The 19,919-nt window shown below is 39.7% G+C and overlaps 1 protein-coding gene across 4 annotated transcripts in view; it reads right to left on the reverse strand.

Annotated features, from left to right (window-relative positions):
• Positions 1 to 19,919, reverse strand: part of SYNE2 (spectrin repeat containing nuclear envelope protein 2) — a gene marked incomplete at its 5' end in the record, with an annotated part of 272,663 nt that overhangs the window by 108,910 nt on the left and 143,834 nt on the right. For all 4 annotated transcript variants that reach the window (XM_082648159.1, XM_082648158.1, XM_082648156.1 and 1 more), the window contains 8 exons: positions 1,192 to 1,302; positions 2,547 to 2,621; positions 3,225 to 3,422; positions 7,477 to 7,608; positions 9,923 to 10,105; positions 11,340 to 11,462; positions 13,117 to 13,302; positions 19,743 to 19,880. In XM_082648159.1, coding sequence (XP_082504285.1) covers positions 1,192 to 1,302; positions 2,547 to 2,621; positions 3,225 to 3,422; positions 7,477 to 7,608; positions 9,923 to 10,105; positions 11,340 to 11,462; positions 13,117 to 13,302; positions 19,743 to 19,880 — 1,146 coding nt within the window. The remainder of the gene's footprint in view (positions 1 to 1,191; positions 1,303 to 2,546; positions 2,622 to 3,224; positions 3,423 to 7,476; positions 7,609 to 9,922; positions 10,106 to 11,339; positions 11,463 to 13,116; positions 13,303 to 19,742; positions 19,881 to 19,919) is intronic.

Genomic DNA, 19,919 nt, shown 5'->3' on the forward strand with positions numbered 1-19,919 from the left:
GGAAGAGATATGGGGATATATGTATATGTATAGCTGATGCCCTTTGTTATAAAGCAGAAACTAACACCCCATTGTAAAGCAATTATACTCCAATGAAGATGTAAAAAAAAAAAAAAAAAAAGAAATTCAATGCGTTAAAGTAGCATATTGAGCTCAGTACAGGACCTCAAAATGTAGAAGGTAAAGTTCTTGCTTTTCACGAAACTGTGTCAGGTCTATGCATAAAACTGTGATAGGGCATAACGGAGGTTCAAAATGCTATGGGAAAACAAAGGGAAAGAGGCAGGCAGCTTCTTGGAGGAGGCGGAAGTTGAGATGGGCCTTTGTGGATGGGTAGGAAGGAAGTCCACAGGCAGATATAGAGAGAACGGCACCCCAGGGAGGCAAAGCACTTTCTGAAGAGATGGTCTGGGCTCTGGGTCCCTCAGCTTGTTCGGAGGGGGAGGGCCATGGGGGAGAGAATTTGTTAGGGAAGGGGAAACTGAATACTTCTGAGGTAGAGAGGAAAGGAAGCTACCAAGAGAAAGAGACTGGAGATGCAGGTACAAGTGTAGCCCCGTGCCAAAGACGAATGAAAGGACTGGCCTGGGAGCTGGGGGAGGGGTCAGCCCTGGTCAGGAGGCAGGCGCGGGAGGTGTGTGGATCATAATGATGAAGGGATCTTTCAGGAGCAAGGGAAAAACATCATCTTCACATCAGCATGTAATAATGATTTTCTAAAGTGAGGGCATTTGCCCTCTATTTTGAGAGACTGGAGAAGGTTTAGAAGGTCATAAGGAGCAAAAAGACTTATTAATTTACCTTCCATGCTACTTTGTCCAAAAAGAGAATGATGGGGAGACCTCTCACCCCAACTGCTCCCCAAAGAGTGGCATGTTAAATGCTTTAACCACTACGGTAAACCTTTTAGGTGCTCCTTTCAGTTATGTTTTGTCAGTTTGGATTTTCACACATGGAGTGTTTCTCAGCAAAATACTCTCCTATTATCACTAAGTGCACAAAAGAAATGCAAGTAATAGGTAAGTACTCAGCTGTCTTTGCTTTGTGCGGAGGTAACACTGAGAAGATTAAAAAAATTTCAACCCACGTAGGTTCCCTCCTGAAGCATTCTTTCAATAAGAAATTCTTTGCTTTGGCTTACTATCCCTGCCCATCCCCTAGCCCCAACAAATATGATATGTCCAGTATTACCTGAACCATCGTTCCAGAGGACGAGGATGCCCTGTCTTCCTCCACATCCTTGTCATGTTTCCAGAGTAAAGATGGGGACCCGGAAGGTGGCTCTGCTTCCTTATCTCCACTCTGACACAGCAAATCAATTGATTAGCAAAGGGAGGTGATTTCCTACCATCATAACAGCATCTTCCTCATCTCTTTTATATGACTCAGCTTACCAGGTAGCATAACTGCAGCCCTTAATTCCACCCATCCCCCATTTGTCATCGATCTCTTTGGCTAACTACATCACAGGAGTCCAAATGTGGTTGCTCTTCCTAAAGCCTAAAAAATATTCTTATAAGTTGGGATTCAGCTCATGTCACACAAAGGGGATCTTTAACACAGTGCTTTAGGAATTTGATCTGCTTTGGTACATGTAACCTCAAACGCTATCTTTAAAATAACAGCCTGATGAACATGTATCTTTTGATCGTTGTCAAAGACAAACAATGAATACTATAAACATATCAGTTCAGAGGCAAATACAGGTCTCAAATTAGAACTGCACTGAAGTGCACTCTTTTTTTTGGTCTTGGTACCTCCTCCACTCTCACAATTCTCTGTTGTGAAGAGGCATAATCAGATCATAAAGTTGTCTGATGGTCAGAGTGTATAATAAGCCCCACTTCTCCTTGTCCGACCACTCAGCCCCACGTATCCTAGTGATACACTGAAGGACAACAGGCTGTTCTGTGTGACTGTGGAGCTACTGAACAATCTATAAAACGAGCAGGGAGAATGTCTGGTGGTTACGTGTGAGACATTAAAAACTGTAAATTGCTGCAATTTTCTTCCCTTTCGCACAAGACCCACTATCACTTTAATTCTTAAAGTACGAAATGGAAATTGGTATCATGAAAGACAACTGGTAAAGGTCTCATCCAACCAGTTCTGATGGAGTAATAAGGATTCATAGTAGGGTTAGTTGCTAATACCATTCTTTGTGTCCTTGGCAATGCTGTTTCAGACTAAAAAAAGTAATTCAAATATGGAAAGATAAAGTTCTATAAAGCACACCAGGAGTGCCAACCAAACAGCAGAGAAAGTACTCAAAACTCCAGAGAAAGTACTCAGAAGTCAGGATACAACAAAGAATTTCATCTTCTCCCTTCTGCCAACAAGTGTGTCTGAATTACATTTATTCCACTCTGGACTGAAGTAGGTTTAGATGCACTTAAACATTAATAACATAAGACAACTACTTCAATCACCCTTACAAACTACCAGCATTGAATTCAAAAATCCTTACGTTCATTTTAAGATCTTCCCATTGACCTTTTAGAGATTACTGTTCTAACAAACTTGAACGAGAAAATCATTTTCCTTACTTCGCTCTTCAGGGAGCTTTCTTCCGCCTCTTCCTCGACGGCTGGCAGGAAGAACATGGAGCCCGTTCTGTTCAACTGAAAGGCACAGCACAAAGACTTGCAGCCGGGTTGCCGTTCAACGTCACCAGGATCCTGGCCTGGCCGCATTTTTATGTAGCTAATTTTTTACTGACTTTATCCAAGATGCCCACCCACACAAGAAGCCTCGGGGTCTAGCGACTCTCAGCTCATCCAGCTGAATATCATGACTCACTCAAATCTTAGATCTCTTTCATTTGCACTGCCTTCTGTGGCCCCTCATCAAATAATTCAAGAATGTGATTCATTGATGTGGATTCAGAGTGGGCTTAGAGAGGTGCTGGGCCCGTTTTTGAGTTTGCAATGGGCTGTTTAGTAGGAAGATACTTCAAAGGGTAAATGCCACCCACCTACCCATGGAATTTCATAAGCACCTCCTTAAGTAACTTGTGCATAAGAATTCTGGGTTGAGTCCAGAACAGACACACCCTAAGGATTAATATTCACTAGTGAATAGTCTCAGGCAGAGTATTTCCACTTTTAAAAATTCCTTTACTATAGGCCATATACATAGATGCCACGGGCCTTCCAGGTGAAAAATACTACCAATTTAAAGCTCTTGTGGAATGTGGGACCAGCATTAACTAATGTCATACCCACCTTCCATTCAGAAGCATCCCTCTCAGCCCCTCCATCCTCGTCTGATGCTCTGGCTGACAGCATTTCCTCTTCTAATTCTTGCTGTTTTTGCTGAAAATGCTGGTGAAGTTTTAGTACAGCAGCCTTCAAGTCCACCAACAGCTCTTCTTTTTTCTGGTTCAAGCTCAGAATCTGCTTTTCCGTACCTTCGATTTCTCCCTGCGCAGAAAGAGTGTTTGCATTCCTTTGGGACGTCTGATACCTTTGCCACAGGAGCCTACTTCAATCGGTACAAGGGATGAAGATTTTTCTATGCTGTGCAGTTGGCAGAGCCAGGAGCCAGTCCCTGGTACAGTGTAGCTCCTCTCCATCCAGACTGTGTTTCTAAATGACCTGGGGCGGGTTTATAAGCTCCCTTATAGGATGCCTTAGCCTCACCTGACACCTTGTCAATCAATCTCTAGGGGTCAAGCGGTGGCTCAGAAATTTGTAACAATCTCCACAGGTGACTGTGGTGTGCAGCCAGGGTTGCCACAGGACTGACTGACCAGAATCCGCAGGGTCAGGGGCCATGAACCTGCACTTTAACAAGTTTCCAGAAGATTTGTACGCAGACTAATGTTTGGGAACCACTGAGAGAAAACGAGGCTAGAAATCTCACACTTTTATTATCACTTTTGAAGTTTTCTTTAGTATTACTAAATACATTTACTTTTTTCTCACAGCCAAAGCATCCTAACAAATGGGAATAAATAAGCCAACAAGGGCACTGTGAAGTGTAACTTGTTATGGGAATGATGAACAGATGATTCCAAGCTTTAAAAGATTACTTTAGGGCTTCCCTGGTGGTGCAGTGGTTGAGAGTCCGCCTGCCGATGCAGGGGACACGGGTTCGTGCCCCGGTCCGGGAGGATCCCACATGCCGCGGAGCGGCTGGGCCCGTGAGCTATGGCCGCTGAGCCTGCGTGTCCGGAGCCTGTGCTCCGCAACGGGAGAGGCCACAACAGTGAGAGGCCCGTGTACCGCAAAAAAAAAAGATTACTTTAAAATTTTGTATGATTGACAACGTGGGAATAAAATTTCTTATACATGGTAGAAGTACAGATGCCCACTGTCTATCTAAAAGGATTATAGAATTATAGAATCCTAGATTTGGAGGAAATATCAGGTGTCGTCTTGTCTGACATCTTCCTCTTTAGCACCTGAAAGGCATCATTCAAAGCCTGAGCTTTACAGCAAGTGCTGTATCAGAAGACAACCTGCTCCTTTTTAGCAAACCTTTCACATATTGGAATTTTGTCCTTAATGTATTCCTTAACCCCCCAGTCCATTCATTCATTCTTTTCTTCCTTATTTCTTTTTTTTTTAAATTTATTTATTATTTATTTGGTTGCACAGGGTCCTTAGTTTAAGTGGCAGGTTGGCTTCTTAGTTGCGGCTCGCTGGCTCCTTAGTTGCGGCTCGCCAGCTCCTTAATTGTGGCATGAGAACTCTTAGTTGCAGCACACATGTGGGATCCAGTTCCCCAGCCAAAGCTCGAACTGGGGCCCCCTGCACTGGGAGCTCGGAGTCTCAACTGCTGTGCCACCAGGGAAGTCCCATTTCTTCCTTATTTCTTTTTTTCCATCCATCCATCCTACAGATATTCATAGAATCATTAATTTTTTTTAGAGACAAAGAAACTCAACATGTCTCCACCTATAAGTGAGAGTTCTGAAGTCCAGAGAAAGAAGGTGATTTTTCCAGGGCTGCAGCTAGTGACAGAGCCTAGACCTGGACTTCTGACACCCAGCCCCCATGGCTCTTGTGCTACTGCACACATTCCGACACCAATACCCCTATTCTGTCTGAAGTTAAATTTCTTGTGATTGCTTTGGGAAATGATAACTTAATTAAATCTGAGTTGGCTGTGGTGTGTGTCCCTTTTCAATAAACACTAAACTTCAGAGGAACAGTGCCTCCCAACAGACGTTAATACTACAGCCATTAGAATAACACTTACAGAAACAGACTAGTCTGCAGAGCCACTAGCATTATGGAGACAGAGAAGGGCACAGAGCGGCCATTCTCAAAGTGGCATCTGCAGACCCTAGGGGGTCCACACTCCATAAGGTCAAGATCATTTTCATAATAATTCTAAAATGTTACTGGCCTTTCTCACTGTGTTGACATTTTTCTCTGTGTGATGTCGCAAAAGCAATGGTGGGTAAAGCTACTGACACAGTATGAATCAAGGCAGCGATATCAACTATATTAGTAGTTACTAGATGCTTCACTATCATGAATTTAATTGGGAAAAAAAGCCAGCTTCACTTAAGAATATCCTTGATAAAGAACATGTAGTTTTAATATTCTGTATGACCAAGTGGGAAGCCTGCATAAAGCACTTCTGCTATATACCAAAGTTTAATGGTTGAGGAATAACACTCATGTGATTAAGTTTCAAGCTAACCTATCCATATTTTTCTCATAGAATACTATTTTTACTTGGAAAAAAAAGATGGTTGTTAAACTATACATACATAAATACATATATATACATGTAATATATAGAGAGATTTTTCTGAAGAGGTAGATGTTAATATTAATAAATGTGAATTTTTTAATATCGGCTACTGAAATGTGTCATCATCTGGAGGATTTACATGACTAGTCAAATAGTATTTTCCAAATGATCAAACATGATGTTATAAAATCATGCATGGTTGGAGATCCATTCCAAGTACAAGACAGACCAATGGATTTTAGTGTAAGAGTATGAAAAGTTCACTGACATGGCTTCAAATTCCATTTAACAATGAACCTCTGAGTAATTCTACTTGTTGGAGTTTAGTGTAGTTTCAAAGAATGTCCACAATTATTCAAAAGGGTTATTAAAATAGTTCTCTCTTTTCCATGTACATGTCTTTGAGAGGTTAGATTCTCTTTATATACTTCAAAGAAAATGACATACCTCAATAGATTGAATGCAGAAGAAGATGAGAATCTAGCTGTCTCCTAGTAAGCCAGACTAATGAGACTTGCAAAAATGTAAAACATTGTCACTCTTCTCACTACATTTTACATTTCTGAGTTTTAATATAAACACAAGCTCTTTGGGGTCCTTTAATTTTTTTTTTAATTTTATTTTGTGGACCTCAGAAACACAGAATTAGATTAATCATACTCCCCGCTTCACAACTTGTTTTCATCATTGTCCATGCATGGTATGCTCTTTTTTTTAATAATTTCTTTTTTTAAAAAAATTTATTTATTTATTTATTTATTTATTTATGGTAGTGTTGGGTCTTTGTTGCTGCATGTGGGCTTTCTCTAGTTGTGGTTAGCGGGGACTACTCTTCAATGTGTGTGCAGGCTTCTCAGTGCGGTGGCTTCTCTTGTTGCAGAGCATGGGCTCTAGGCGCACGGGCTTCAGTAGTGTGGCAGTGGGCTCAGTAGTTGTGGCTTGCTGGCTCTAGAGCGCAGGCTCAATAGTTGTGGTGCACAGGCTTAGTTGCTCCGCGGCACGTGGGATCTTCCTGGACCAGGGATCAAACCTGTGTCCCCTGCATTGGCAGGCGGATTCTTAACCACTGCACCACCAGGGAAGTCCCTGGGGTTCTTAAATTTTTTAACGTAAAGGGAAATTTGACACTTTTACAATACTGAATCTTTAATACCCTGAGTCTGCCTTATTGAGTCCACCACTTAATAGCTGTCTGTCATCTTGAACCCCTCTGTACTTCACTTCAGACATTAAGAAATTTGCCCTACATCTCACAGCTGGAAAGTGGTGTAACGTGGCTTTGAACACCATAGCAATTGCATGCCTACATCAGCTTGATGGCAATAGAGTTAACATGCAAACCATTGTAACTGGGTCCACAGGACATTGTTAATTAGGGCATATGGAGAGACTGCTTAGTATACGGAACTCTTTATTACAACAGCATTCAGTCTTTACTTCTAAAGCCCAGCCTGCCTGACCCCTATGCCAGAAAGCTAGCTGGAAAGCCAGGTTGTCCAAATACCATGTGTTACATCAGCTTCTTTGCTACCAGCCAGAATGCACCAAGTTGAGGCTAAAGACACTTGAAGAGACTTCCATTATGATAATTATATAATAACCTATTTTATGTAATAGGAATGAAAAGTAAATACACACATAAAATACCTTCAGTTGAAAGAGAGAAGTAGGAAATACACTGTATCATCAAAAAGGGCTTGTAGACACCAACAGCTTAGAAAGTGATTGTTGAATAAACTGCTGGAAAAATGAATGAAAGAAATATACCTGTACTTGTGGCAGGTTGGCAGCTCCGTCTGGTGACACATGTTCATGGGAGAATTCAGCTGAATAATTATTTAAGATGTGTTTCAATTTTTCTATTTCTTCATCGCATTCATTTGTCTGTTTTATGACTATCTATAAAATAACCCCCCCAAAAGAAGATCAATGGGCTACTTCCAATGTCTATCTCCATCACAAACTCCAATCAATTATATCAATACACAACCATACAGATTCCAATAGGAAATGGTAGCCTCAATACAGAGAACAACATTTGCAAAGCTGGCACCTGACCTTCTTGCTCCACTTAGATGCTAGAGCACCTTGGGTTCAAGTTTAATTAGACATACGTTTGTTCTTAAGTATTCCCAGTCTAACGGGCTTATCCTGGGAAGCATTTTATAGCATGTTAACATAAAGTTGCTAAGTTTATGACATTACTGATATGTCACATACGCCATTTTAATACATATTCCTTGCGGGGTTTTCAATACACAGAAAGGTGACAATCCTGATTCAGAATGGAAAGGGCATGTGATTTGAGAAATGATGGGTTTTCCTGGTCCAGACACATCCTCACCTGGTACCCCTTGGGATCTGTGATATACATTTTATGGTAAGAGGTTGAGGTTTGAGAGCAGTCTGAGTTTGCAGAATAAGGCAAAACCAGAACAATACCTGGAATCTAGTGTTAAGGGAATAGTAGAGCTTGAACCTACTACCTGTGTGCTCAATGATATGATCAAAGTGTGATGAAAGATAATGGACTTCAAAAGAAAATCTAGATATTTCCTTGTGTGCTTCACAATGAAACAAAATGCCTTTTGAAACTACAAAGTTTCTGGCCAACACAGAATTCTTCCTTGTATTTTCTTTAATATTTAACTATAATTTTAGCTGCAGTCTGGAAATCAATAACTATGTTTGCTGCACACACCTGTTCCCCAGCACTCAGTAATGAGCTAAATCCCATTACTCCCCCCAAAAGTAATTTGTCTTATTTTCCACAATGAGAGCACTTACAATTATCTAACACAGAAATGAAATGTACCATATTCTAATGATTTTCATTACCACTGGCTTACTTAGCTTTGAAATACCTGAGATGACATCTGATTTCCACTAACACAATAAGATGGAAAATTTTAGCAGCACAGTTTGATATCTAACTTGGCACAAAACCTAATTTCCTCTTCTACTGCTCCCCCTTCCATCTTGTGAAGGAGTCACTTTAAAGCATAGTTAGGACTGTTATTTTCTTTTTCTGACCAGGAGACCAATAAAGCACAAAAAGATTAAAAGTAACAGATCAAATTTTCTTTGTTTTCTTCTCTTTATATTATTAAAAAAATAGTACATTGAGTGCCAGATCTTTTTTCTCCCTGTGGGTGTTAGGAAATGATGTCAGCTGATCAGTAGCCAGGCCAGAGAGACTACATGAGCTAACACTCAAACCAGAGATTACAATATCCTCAAATCTTAGGAGAACAGAGTGACCACCAAATGTGAATGAAATTTAAGAGGGAGAAAGAGATAGCAATTCTCTTCTTATAACCAGGGGATGGATGGGAAGGAGGAAAAATAACCTTTCCTCTTACCCTGACACACCTAATCAAGAAAAGTAGGCAGGAGGGAGGGGGTGTCTACCAAGAGGGCTGAAAAGTCTGTGGCTCTTTCAGCAACTTTCTTTTCCTGTAGGAGTGGTTGTTGATACAGCAATACTAACCAAAGTAAAATGTAATTTCTATCTAATGATAATTCCTGCCTTGAGACAGGAGATCAATCAGAAGAATTTTAAAAAGCCCTCAGGGAGAGGCTAGAAGATGTCATCAGTTAGAAGGAAGAGACCTTGATATGAAGAATAATACTAGGGTCTAGAAACTCAAATTCTTTTCTTATCTGTACACAAATTAATCTCAACATACGTTCACTCTGGTCTTTCAGAAAGTCATCTGACCTTTCGACACTAGTCTCCTAATGTGTAAAAATAAAAATGGCAAAGTGCCTACCCTACCTGTATCGTGTTGGTAATAAATTGAAATGATTAATAGGAAAGCAACTGAGAGGTGTAAAGACATTATTGTGGGTCTGTCAGCCTCATGAGACTGCAATGCACGGTTCAGGTTGAATCTCTTCCCACAGCATTTTACCCGTGTAGATCTTCAATAATTGAAGAATGGAATGAAATAGAACAAAACTAGACTTTAATGTCTTCAACCAGAACAAGAATAAGAGCTGAGAAAAATCACTTTAACCTCATTTGAGCAACAAGATACTCTCATATCAAATGCCACCTCCTGGATAATAATACTGGAAGAGACCAAAAAGAATCAACACAGGCAGCATCTTATTGTCATGGGAATTTGACCCGCCCAACCATTAAAACAACACCAGCTTTTGCTGAATATTTTCATCCAATGAGTTGGCTGTCATCACAAAAACCACTCACCTTTAATAACTCATTTTGTTCCCGAGTCACATTTTCCAACAGTTTTATATCTTGTACAAGCTGATCTGTCCGCTGAAACACAGGCAGAGGCTTCATTCCTGTCTGGGGTAACCTCAGTTCCACTTGGTAAGACACGATTTCAGCAATGGTTTTCTTCATGGGATGTATATTTTCCAGTATGACCTTAGATAAACATGGTACACAAGTGAAAAAAAAAAGGCCACTCCTAAATCTATTCAAAATCAAACTTTAGTCTTTATAGTTTTGAGTTTTAAAACAGTGTCTTAGCTCAGGTTGAAAAGAACTAATATATTACTTGTGATCTGGCAGTTAGATAAGGTCTCAGGAAAGAATGCCTGGGGCAAGAGTACCCTCCCAGCATTACGTGATGCCTTTGGACAACCCTTTCCTTCTTTCTCTCCCTCCCGCCTCTCTCTGTAGAGCTGTTATGTGCTTCATGTGTTGTGACCAGGCAGTAAGCTGTGGAAGGGCAGGTACTGCCTCTTATTAACTTTCACAGCAACTGCACCCAGCACAGGGCTTCCCACATAATAGACCCTCAAAAAATGCTTATTGAATTGAACGGAACTGTCCTGCCAAATTTCCTAAGTCCCAAAACTGCACTTCTATTTTGTTTTAATGACATCTGATCCACAGATAACTGGATTTACATAATGAATAAATTAGGAGAGAGTATTCACTTTACTAAGTACTTCATATGCATTATTTCATTTAATATTCACAACCACCCTAGGAGGTAGATATCATAACTTCCCTTTCACAGGTAAGGAAATTGGGTTCACAGAAGTTAGAAGACCCAGGTGAGGGCACACTGTAAGAGGCAGGGTCAGGATTAGAACCCAGGGCTGCCTGATCCCAAAGCCCATGCTCTTAACTGGTAGGCTGAGGGGGAAGCAACATCTGTATGCTGTTTAGTATGTCCCAGCTCCTGTGCTAGGGGCTCCATATACATTATAATTGTCCAACATAATCACCACAATACCAATGTACAGATGTGAAAGCAAATCCAAGAAATGTTAACCAATCACTCAAAGGAACACAGCCAGTAAGCAGGGCAGTTGGGGCTGGAACCCAGTTCTTCTGACTTAGAGGCTTAAGTGCTTAGACTATTAAACAAACACCTGGGTTTGACGTGAAGGAAAAACTACCAAACCTTGAAGTTTTAGGAAGAAATTAAATGAAAAAATAACCTATAGGAAAATGATAGATACATAGATAGCACTAGAAATATGTTTTAAAATATGATATTTATAGTCATTCATATCTATTTCCCAACTTTACTTTGCTCTTACTTTAGCAAGATTAAACACTTTTTATCACATCATATTATTACACATTTTAAAATAGGCATAGTAAGTATTAAGAGAAAATATTTTTAATAATGATCCATGCTTACCTCCCCATGCTTAAGATGCTCTTCAGGTGAAAAATCAAATATTTCTTTTGATAGCAGGATAGCTTTGATTTTTGAAACTCTTTTCTCCATTGATTTTACTTCCGTTTCAATGGCAACCACATCCTAGAATTTCAGAAACAAAAAAACACACTCATGCAGTATATGTTATATGTTAATAATCTTTCTAAAACACAATTTACTGCCATTTACTCTATTCTCATATTTAACCAAAATATGTTTGCCACTTATATCACTTCAAAACTAACCAAGTGCTACACAGATAACGTGGACTGGTTTCAATAAAAATGTTGTTCTGTTAGTAATAGCATACCACAATACAAAGCATTGCTTATACTTACTGAGTTAAAAGATCCTCATGGGGCCAATTTTCAATTATTTATGCTATGAGAACAAAAGTAGTATGCATCTGAACAAATTTTAAGTAAATTCTCAAATATCTACAAACTGTTTAGATTTACCTTTGGAATGTCTTTAAACACTTGAATACAAGTGGGTCAACGCTGAAAAAATTCTCACTACTTTAAGTAAAACGGTAAAGTCACCCTTGGGAAACAAACACACAAGGAGCTGGAAAATTGACAGATTTTGGTGCCAATTCCCTAACAAACTTTTGCCGTGTGGAGAGTCACTAAATTACCTTATAACCTACTCAGATTAATATGAACAACAGATCATTTATCCAGTGGCTATTCTCCCATCAGTGTCAACTTCTAGAAAGTGGCCAAGAAACTTAAAGTGAAAATGCTGCAATTTGTGCTTTCAAACCTACATATTTATGAATATGTGCTATAAAACCTACATACTGAAGTCCACTCACACTGTAAGAGGGCCTTCAGACTTTTAGAGCTTTATGGAGATAAACTGAAGCAAAAATAATGCAGGGAATAGGAGAAACTACATAGAAATCATCAAAGGATTTCAAATTATCACAACTTGGAACCATTCAACATAGGACAAACATAACTTCATATAAGCAAATGAAGCAGTAATTATAGTAATTTACCTTCATATTATGAAACATTCAGTTATATTGAAATTATTTTCTATACCATACGTTTAAGAAAATACATAAATATATACAATGTATTTTATGGTAATTTCCATGAAAAGTTATAGAAGCATTTAACAATTTTGGAATAAGCTTCAATAACCAAGAATATTTAATAAGTATGATTCTCTGAAGTTACATAAGTGTGGTGCAGGGAATGTAAGTGAGAAATAAAAGGTAAATTATTAAGACTAACTGCATCTGCCTTTGCTGTGTGACTCCATCCTTAAATAAATGCCTCACAGGTTTCGAGCCAAAATAAATAAAATTATTTGAAAATCCAGTGGTTGGGGCTTCCCTGGTGGCGCAGTGGTTGAGAGTCCGCCTGCCGATGCAGGGCACACGGGTTTGTGCCCCGGTCCGGGAAGATCCCACATGCCGCGGAGCGGCTGGGCCCGTGAGCCATGGCCGCTGAGCCTGCGCGTCCGGAGCCTGTGCTCCGCAACGGGAGAGGCCACAACAGTGAGAGGCCCACGTACCGCAAAAAAAAAAAAAAAATAGACCACTTCTGGACTGAGAATGGGGATATGATTTTTTGTTGTAGTTGCACTATAGGGTACAAAGTAAAATGTAATTCAAGAAATAACATAAATGAAAAATGTACCAGATCAATGTGTCTTCATAGAACTGATTAGCAGTATAACTCTAATTTACTAAATGAAATATAAATTTAAAATAAGAAGTCACATCATTATAGTGCTAACTTACATCAGCCATTTGTTGAATCTGTGGAAGGCTTTCTATGATTTTTTGTCGTAAAGCTACTATTTGATGACTTAACTCTTGTATAGGCTGTGCTAAAGTATCTGTTTCAAAAATTATTGACAAGCCTTCTAGATCCATGAAAATTGAATGCAAAAGATTGTGCTTCTGTTCTGAATCTTCCAAAGCCATCTAGATAATGGGAAACATGAAAAAAGAGAAACATCAAGATACTGGAAAAAGTTGATTGAAATTATATCAGAGAGAATTCTATAACTATGTATGGTGACGGACGGTAACTAGACTTAATGTGGGTGATCATTTTCCAATACATACAAATATTGAATCATTCTGTTGTACACCTGAAACTAGTAAATGTTGTATGTGAATTATACCTTAATTTAAAAAATTAAATCAGAGAAAATTTGAATTTGTCTCAACATTTCATACTCCTGTTCATTCCCAATTTCATAATAAAACATTGAACATTCTCTCTTGTCAATGGCAGTATATGACTATAGAATGTCTACCCCATTTTGGTGGGCTTGCAGCAGCTATGTTATACCAAGTAGCCCTGCTCCTCCAGCCATTGTTAACAGAATCAGAAACACTTGACCTATAAGTTCATCCCTCTATAATTTGGAATTAGGGTCAAGAAAGCCATTCATATATGTATCGCTGATTCACTTTGTTATAAAGCAGAAACTAGCACACTATTGTAAAACAATTATACTCCAATAAAGATGTTAAAAAAAAAAGCCATCCAATTGGCTGGACTTGTAATTTTGGGAAATGGGTTTGACAGAAATAGATAAGTGAAGTGGGGATGGGAAACGAAGAGGCAGTCCTGGTACAAGTGTCCTCCCTGGCCTTACCATCTGGAGCCACTGACTTCCATGAAATACCCCTATAGCTTGAGTTGACTTGAATAACTTGATACCAAAAGAGCTCTATCTGATAAAACCAAATATAAGTGGAAAACATCCATTTTTAGAATTCCTTAGACATTCTTCCTTAGAATTTTTCTTTTGTTCCTTTAATGATTATAATTATTAACTTTCAAACTTAAGATTTCAAAATATCTCAGCCACCTATTGGAAATATTCAACCTGCTAATGTAGTCTTCAGGTAATCCCATAAAAAATAACTGTTATGAAAAAGAACATTTACTTATGCAACCAGACTTCTAGTCACGAGTCCCCAAAATTAATCAGGTTATTCAGAATTTCATATTGACCTTATTCCAAATCTTAGCAGGAGAAAACTTGAAAGGAAAACAAAACTTAAAACCAATGCTTTTTCCAATAATACTATTTACAATAGCATCAAAAACCCATAAAACGCTCAGGAATAAATTTAACAATTTACATTAAAGAGAAATTAAAGAGGACCAAAATAAATAGAGAGATACATCCTGTTCCTGGATGGGAACAGCCAATATGGTTAAGAGGTAAATTCTTGCCAAACTGATCTGGATTTAATGCCCTCCCAAAATTCAAACAGACCTCTGCATAGATATTGACAAGATGATTCTAAAACTTATATGGAAATGCAAAAGATCCAGATTAGCCAAAACAAATTTGAAAAGGAACAAAGGACTAAGTTGTAGAATTTATACTACCTGACTTCAAGATTTACTATAAAGCTGTAGCAATTAAGACTGTGTCATATTGGTAAAAGAATAGACACATAGATCAATAGAACAGAAGAGACAGTCCAGAAACAGACCCACATATATGAGAGGTCAATTGATTTTAACAAGGCACCAAAGTAATTCAATAGTGAGTCTTTTCAAAACATGGATAATCCCATAGAAAAAAAATGAACCTTGATTCCTGCTTCATACCATATACAAAAATTAACTTTATTTTTTTAACATCTTTATTGGAGTATAATAGCTTTACAATGGTGTGTTAGTTTCTGCTTTATAACAAAGTGAATCAGCTATACATGTACTTATATCCCCATACCTCCTCCCTCTTGCGTCTCCCTACCCCATCCCTCTAGGTGGTCACAAAGCACTGAGCTGATCTCCCTGTGCTATGCGGCTGTTTCCCACCAGCTATCTATTTTACATTTGGTAGTATATATAAGTCCATGGATTACAGACCTACAAGTAAGAGTTAAAACTATAAAATTTCTAGAAGATAAGAGGAAATCCTTGTGACCCTGGGTTAGATAAAGATTTCTTAGATACAACACAAAAGAATAATCTATAAAAGAAAAATATTGATAAATTAGACCTCCTCAAATTAATAACATTTGCTCTCTGAAAGACAATATTAAGAGAATGAAAAGACAAGCCACAAACTAGGAGAAAATATTTGTTAATCACATGTGACAAAGGATTTTAGAATATTATATAAATAATGCTTACAATTCAATAATAAAAAGACAAATAACCCAATTAAAAAATAGGCGGGCTTCCCTGGTGGCGCAGTGGTTGAGAGTCCGCCTGCCGATGCAGGGGACACGGGTTCGTGCCCCGGTCTGGGAAGATCCCACATGCCGCGGAGCGGCTGGGCCCGTGAGCCATGGCCGCTGAGCCTGCGCGTTCGGAGCCTGTGCTCCGCAACGGGAGAGGCCACAGCACTGAGAGGCCCGCGTACCAAAAAAAAAAAAAAAAAAGGCAAAAAACCCCCAAATAACTGAACTGACATTTCACAAATGAAGCGTACAAGTGATAAAAACATATGAATAAATGTTCAAATAAAAAAATCATTAGTCATTAGAGAAATGCCATTTAAACCACAGTGAGATACCACTACTTGTCACTGGAGTAGCTAAAATTTAAAAGACAGATACTATCGAGTGCTGACAAGAATATGGAGTCATCAGAACTCCAGTGGGAATGAAAAATGGCAAAGCCACTTAGGAAAATAATTTAGCAGTTTCTTAGTTAAATACCATAAGAGCCAGCAATCTATTCCTAGGTATCCATCAAATGAAATGACCTGAAAACCTATGTCCACACAAAGATTTGTATATGAATGCTCACAGCGGCTTTGCTCATAATAGCTGTTGCAGCTCCTAAAATGGCCCCCAATAATCCCCACCTCCTGGTACTCATGTCCTTATAATCAGTTCTCTTGAATGCAGGCTGAGCTTACTGATTTACTTCTAATAAGACATGGCAGAAATGATGAGATGTCACTTCCAAGATTAGATTATAAAAGACCGTTTCTGGGGCTTCCCTCGTGGCGCAGTGGTTGAGAATCTGCCTGCCGATGCAGGAGACACGGGTTTGTGCCCCGGTCCGGGAAGATCCCACGTGCCGCGGAGCGGCTGGGCCCATGAGCCATGGCCGCTGAGCCTGCGCGTCTGGAGCCTGTGCTCCGCAACGGGAGAGACCACAACAGTGAGAGGCCCGCGTATCGCAAAAAAAAAAAAAAAAAAAAAAAAAAGACCGTTTCTGTCTTGGGAGCTCTCTCACTCTTTTTTAGATTGTTCATGGTGAAGGGAGCCAGCTGCCATGCCATAAGACAGTCTTGTGGAGAGGCCCTCACATCTGTGAATGGAAGTGGATCTTCTGAAGCCTGCCAACAGCCACATAAATGAGCCTGGAAGTGCATCCTGTCTCTTCCTTCACCCAAACTAAGCCTTCAGATGAGATCACAGCCTTGGCTGACACCTTGACTGCATTCTCATGAGAGACATTGAGCCAGAACCACTCAGGTAAGCCATGCCTGGATTCCATAATTCTTGTTTTAAGCTGTTAACTTCAGGAGTGATGTGTTACAACGCAATAGATATAGAATACATAGCCCCAAACTTGAAATAACCCAAATGTCTATTAACTGGTGAAGGAATAAACATATTGCATATTTCCACAAATGGAATACTATTTAGCAGTCAAAAGAATAAACTACCTATAAATGGAACAACCTGAATGAATCTCGAAAACGTTAAGCTAAGTAAAAGAAGTCAGGTCCAAAAGACTGTGTGATTCTATTCATTGGATAATGTAGAGAAGACAAAACTACAGGAATAGAAACCAATGAGTGATTACATAGGGCTGAACATAGGTAAAAGGATACTGACTGCAAAGGAGCACAAAGAAACTTTTTGGGGTGATGGAAATGGTCTTTATGTATTGATGGTGGTAGTGGTTACACAACTGGATACCCTTATCAAAACTTACCTAGCTGTACACTTAGGTGTTTTTTACTACCTGTAAATTATACCTTAATGAAGTTGATTTAAAGAACAAGTTGTTTTCCTATTTTCTACAATGACAATTTCTGTTTCAGTGAGTCTTCATTACAACAGTAGACTTCATGGAATCATCTTTAGGTTACGAAAACCTAATTTAACCAATGCAATCGAGGTGGAAGGTTATAGTGCGATTAAAACAGACTTTTAAACCTTAGTTGAGAGTTGTGACACTTCTTTAAGTCATTTTAAAAATCAATACCAGGTAATGTTAGAAAAATGGTAAAGGGTGCCCTAAAGTAGGACAACTATTTGCAAAATAGGAGCAAAGTGGGGTATTCACATGGGACTAGTTATTTATGACTTATTTCCCATTGGAAGATTTATTAGAATACATTCTGTGGACATCAGCCTGCATATCCCCTTGTCCCTACTTCCTCCAGCTAATAACCTAAGTTCTACTCAGTTCCATGTAAACAAAGGTCGGCAAAGGAGGGTGTCCTGAACAGTTTGAGAGATACTTCTACACTTTTACATTTGTGTCAGAAGAAGGCAGTAAAACTTCAGCTGTTTCTGCGTATGTTCATTCTTGTACAGTTTTTAAAAAACTCCTAATAAGCATTTGAGGAAAAAAAAGCATCATCCCTCTCTTCTGTCTGCAAACTTCTTGAAAATGATGAAAGACACAGGTGATTTAAAATAAAAAGATGACATGCTTTGGGGATGTGGAAAGTCAACTCAAGAGGTGGGGGCAGAAATCACAGGCAAGGGGAAGAAAAGAAACAGGTAGGTGAAAATGCAGTATCTTTACAACTGTTACCACAGGAAAAAACTGTGCCAAGAAGTCTCACAGGGGAGGTATGAAGTCACTTGTTACTTAGGGACACAGTGTGCTACTTTAAAGATATAAAAAAAAAAAGAGTTGGATCGGTTTTGAGGTCTGATTACTCTAAAAATTGTTATAGGGGATTTCCCTGGTGGTGCAGTGGTTAAGAATCTGCCTGCCAATGCAGGGGACGCGGGTTCGATCCCTGGTCGGGGAAGATCTCATATGCCGCAGAGCAACTAAGCCCATGTGCCACAACTACTGAGCCCACGAGCCACAATTACTGAAGCCTGTGCACTCTAGGGCCCGCGTGCTGCAACTACTGAAGCCTGAGCGCCTAGAGCCCGTGCTCCGCAACAAGAGAAGCCACCGCAATAAGAAGCCCGCGCACCGCAACCAAGAGTAGCTCCAGCTTGCTGCAACTGGAGAAAGCCCGCAGGTAGCAACGAAGACCCAACGCAGCCCCCAAAATAAATAAATAAGCAAATGAATAAATAAATAAAATTGTTATACAATAAACCTTTTCCTAAGAGATTCTTTCTCATGGCTGAATAGTATGAGAGAAGGGAAATATGCCTTCACAATAAAATTTAAGCCAACATTCGGCATCCGGAAGATCTCTTGTAGTCACGGCCCTGAGTAGGAAAAGGCTTTCATTTGTTTTGCCTTTATAGGTTAGCATGGTGACACAGGGCACCTGTGGAGCAACAGGAAGGACAGGAAATTTGGAATCATGGCATGCTAGAACCGGAAGGAATGACAGATTAGTTTTCTAATGCTGTGTAACTAATTACCACAAACTTAGCAGCTTAAGATAAAACAAACTTATTATCTCATAGTTTCCATGGCTCAGGAGTCCAGGCATGGCTTAGGTGGGTCCTCAGCTCAGGATGTCACAAGGCTGCAATCAAGGTGCCATCTGGAGCGTGGATTTGTCTTCCGAGTTCATTCTGGTTGTTGGTAGAATTTAGTTGTAGGACTGAGATCCCAGTTTTCTTGCTGGCTGTTGACTGTGGGTCTCTCGGCTTTTGGAGGCCACCCTAGGGTCTTGGCTCCATGGCCCTCTCATAGTACGGCAGCTTACTTATTCAATCCAGCAGGAGAATCTCACTCTAGTCTGCTACCAGGGAGTCTTATAATTATACATCCATGATCAGTCATGTATTCATGGGAGTGACTATCCCATATCCTTTGCTATACGATGTAACCTAATCAAGGGAGTGACCATCTCATCACTTACTCATATTCCTGCCCACACTCAAGGGAAGGGGATTATATAGGTCGTGTACATCTGGGAACAGGACTATTGGGAACCATCTTGGAATTCTACAACCAAAACCATCACCACCATTCAGTGCAACATTCTTACTTCAGAGATCTGGGAACTGTGGCCCATGGAGGACACAGTAAATTATCCTGAAAGATATTAGTTTCAAGAATTAGTTATCAGGACAGAAAGAACTAGATCCTGGTCTCCAAAATCCCTATCTAGAGCCTGCCACTCTTCCAAGCTTCCTTCTGCCATTTGGCATGCTTGAAGATAAGGCTGTTTTTTCAGGAAAGAAGGGGGGAAAAAAGCATTGTGACAATCAGCTAAGCCACTAATCATTATGTAGATTCTATGACACCCAGGAAACGCTGAAAGAACACTCACCTGAAGGGTGCTAGCGTGGTGACTCAGCGTCTTTGAAGAGTCATAGGCTGCAGGATTGGCCAGCAAACGACTGGTATTTTCTATCCAAGCCTCAGTACTCTTCAAAAGATCATGATACTCCTCCAGCTTAATTGTGGCCTGTGAAAGATAGGCAGTACCAAACTCAGTCTGATGGTT

Source organism: Grampus griseus (assembly GCF_964374135.1).
Source record: "Grampus griseus genome assembly, chromosome: 2".
Lineage (NCBI taxonomy): Eukaryota > Metazoa > Chordata > Mammalia > Artiodactyla > Delphinidae > Grampus > Grampus griseus.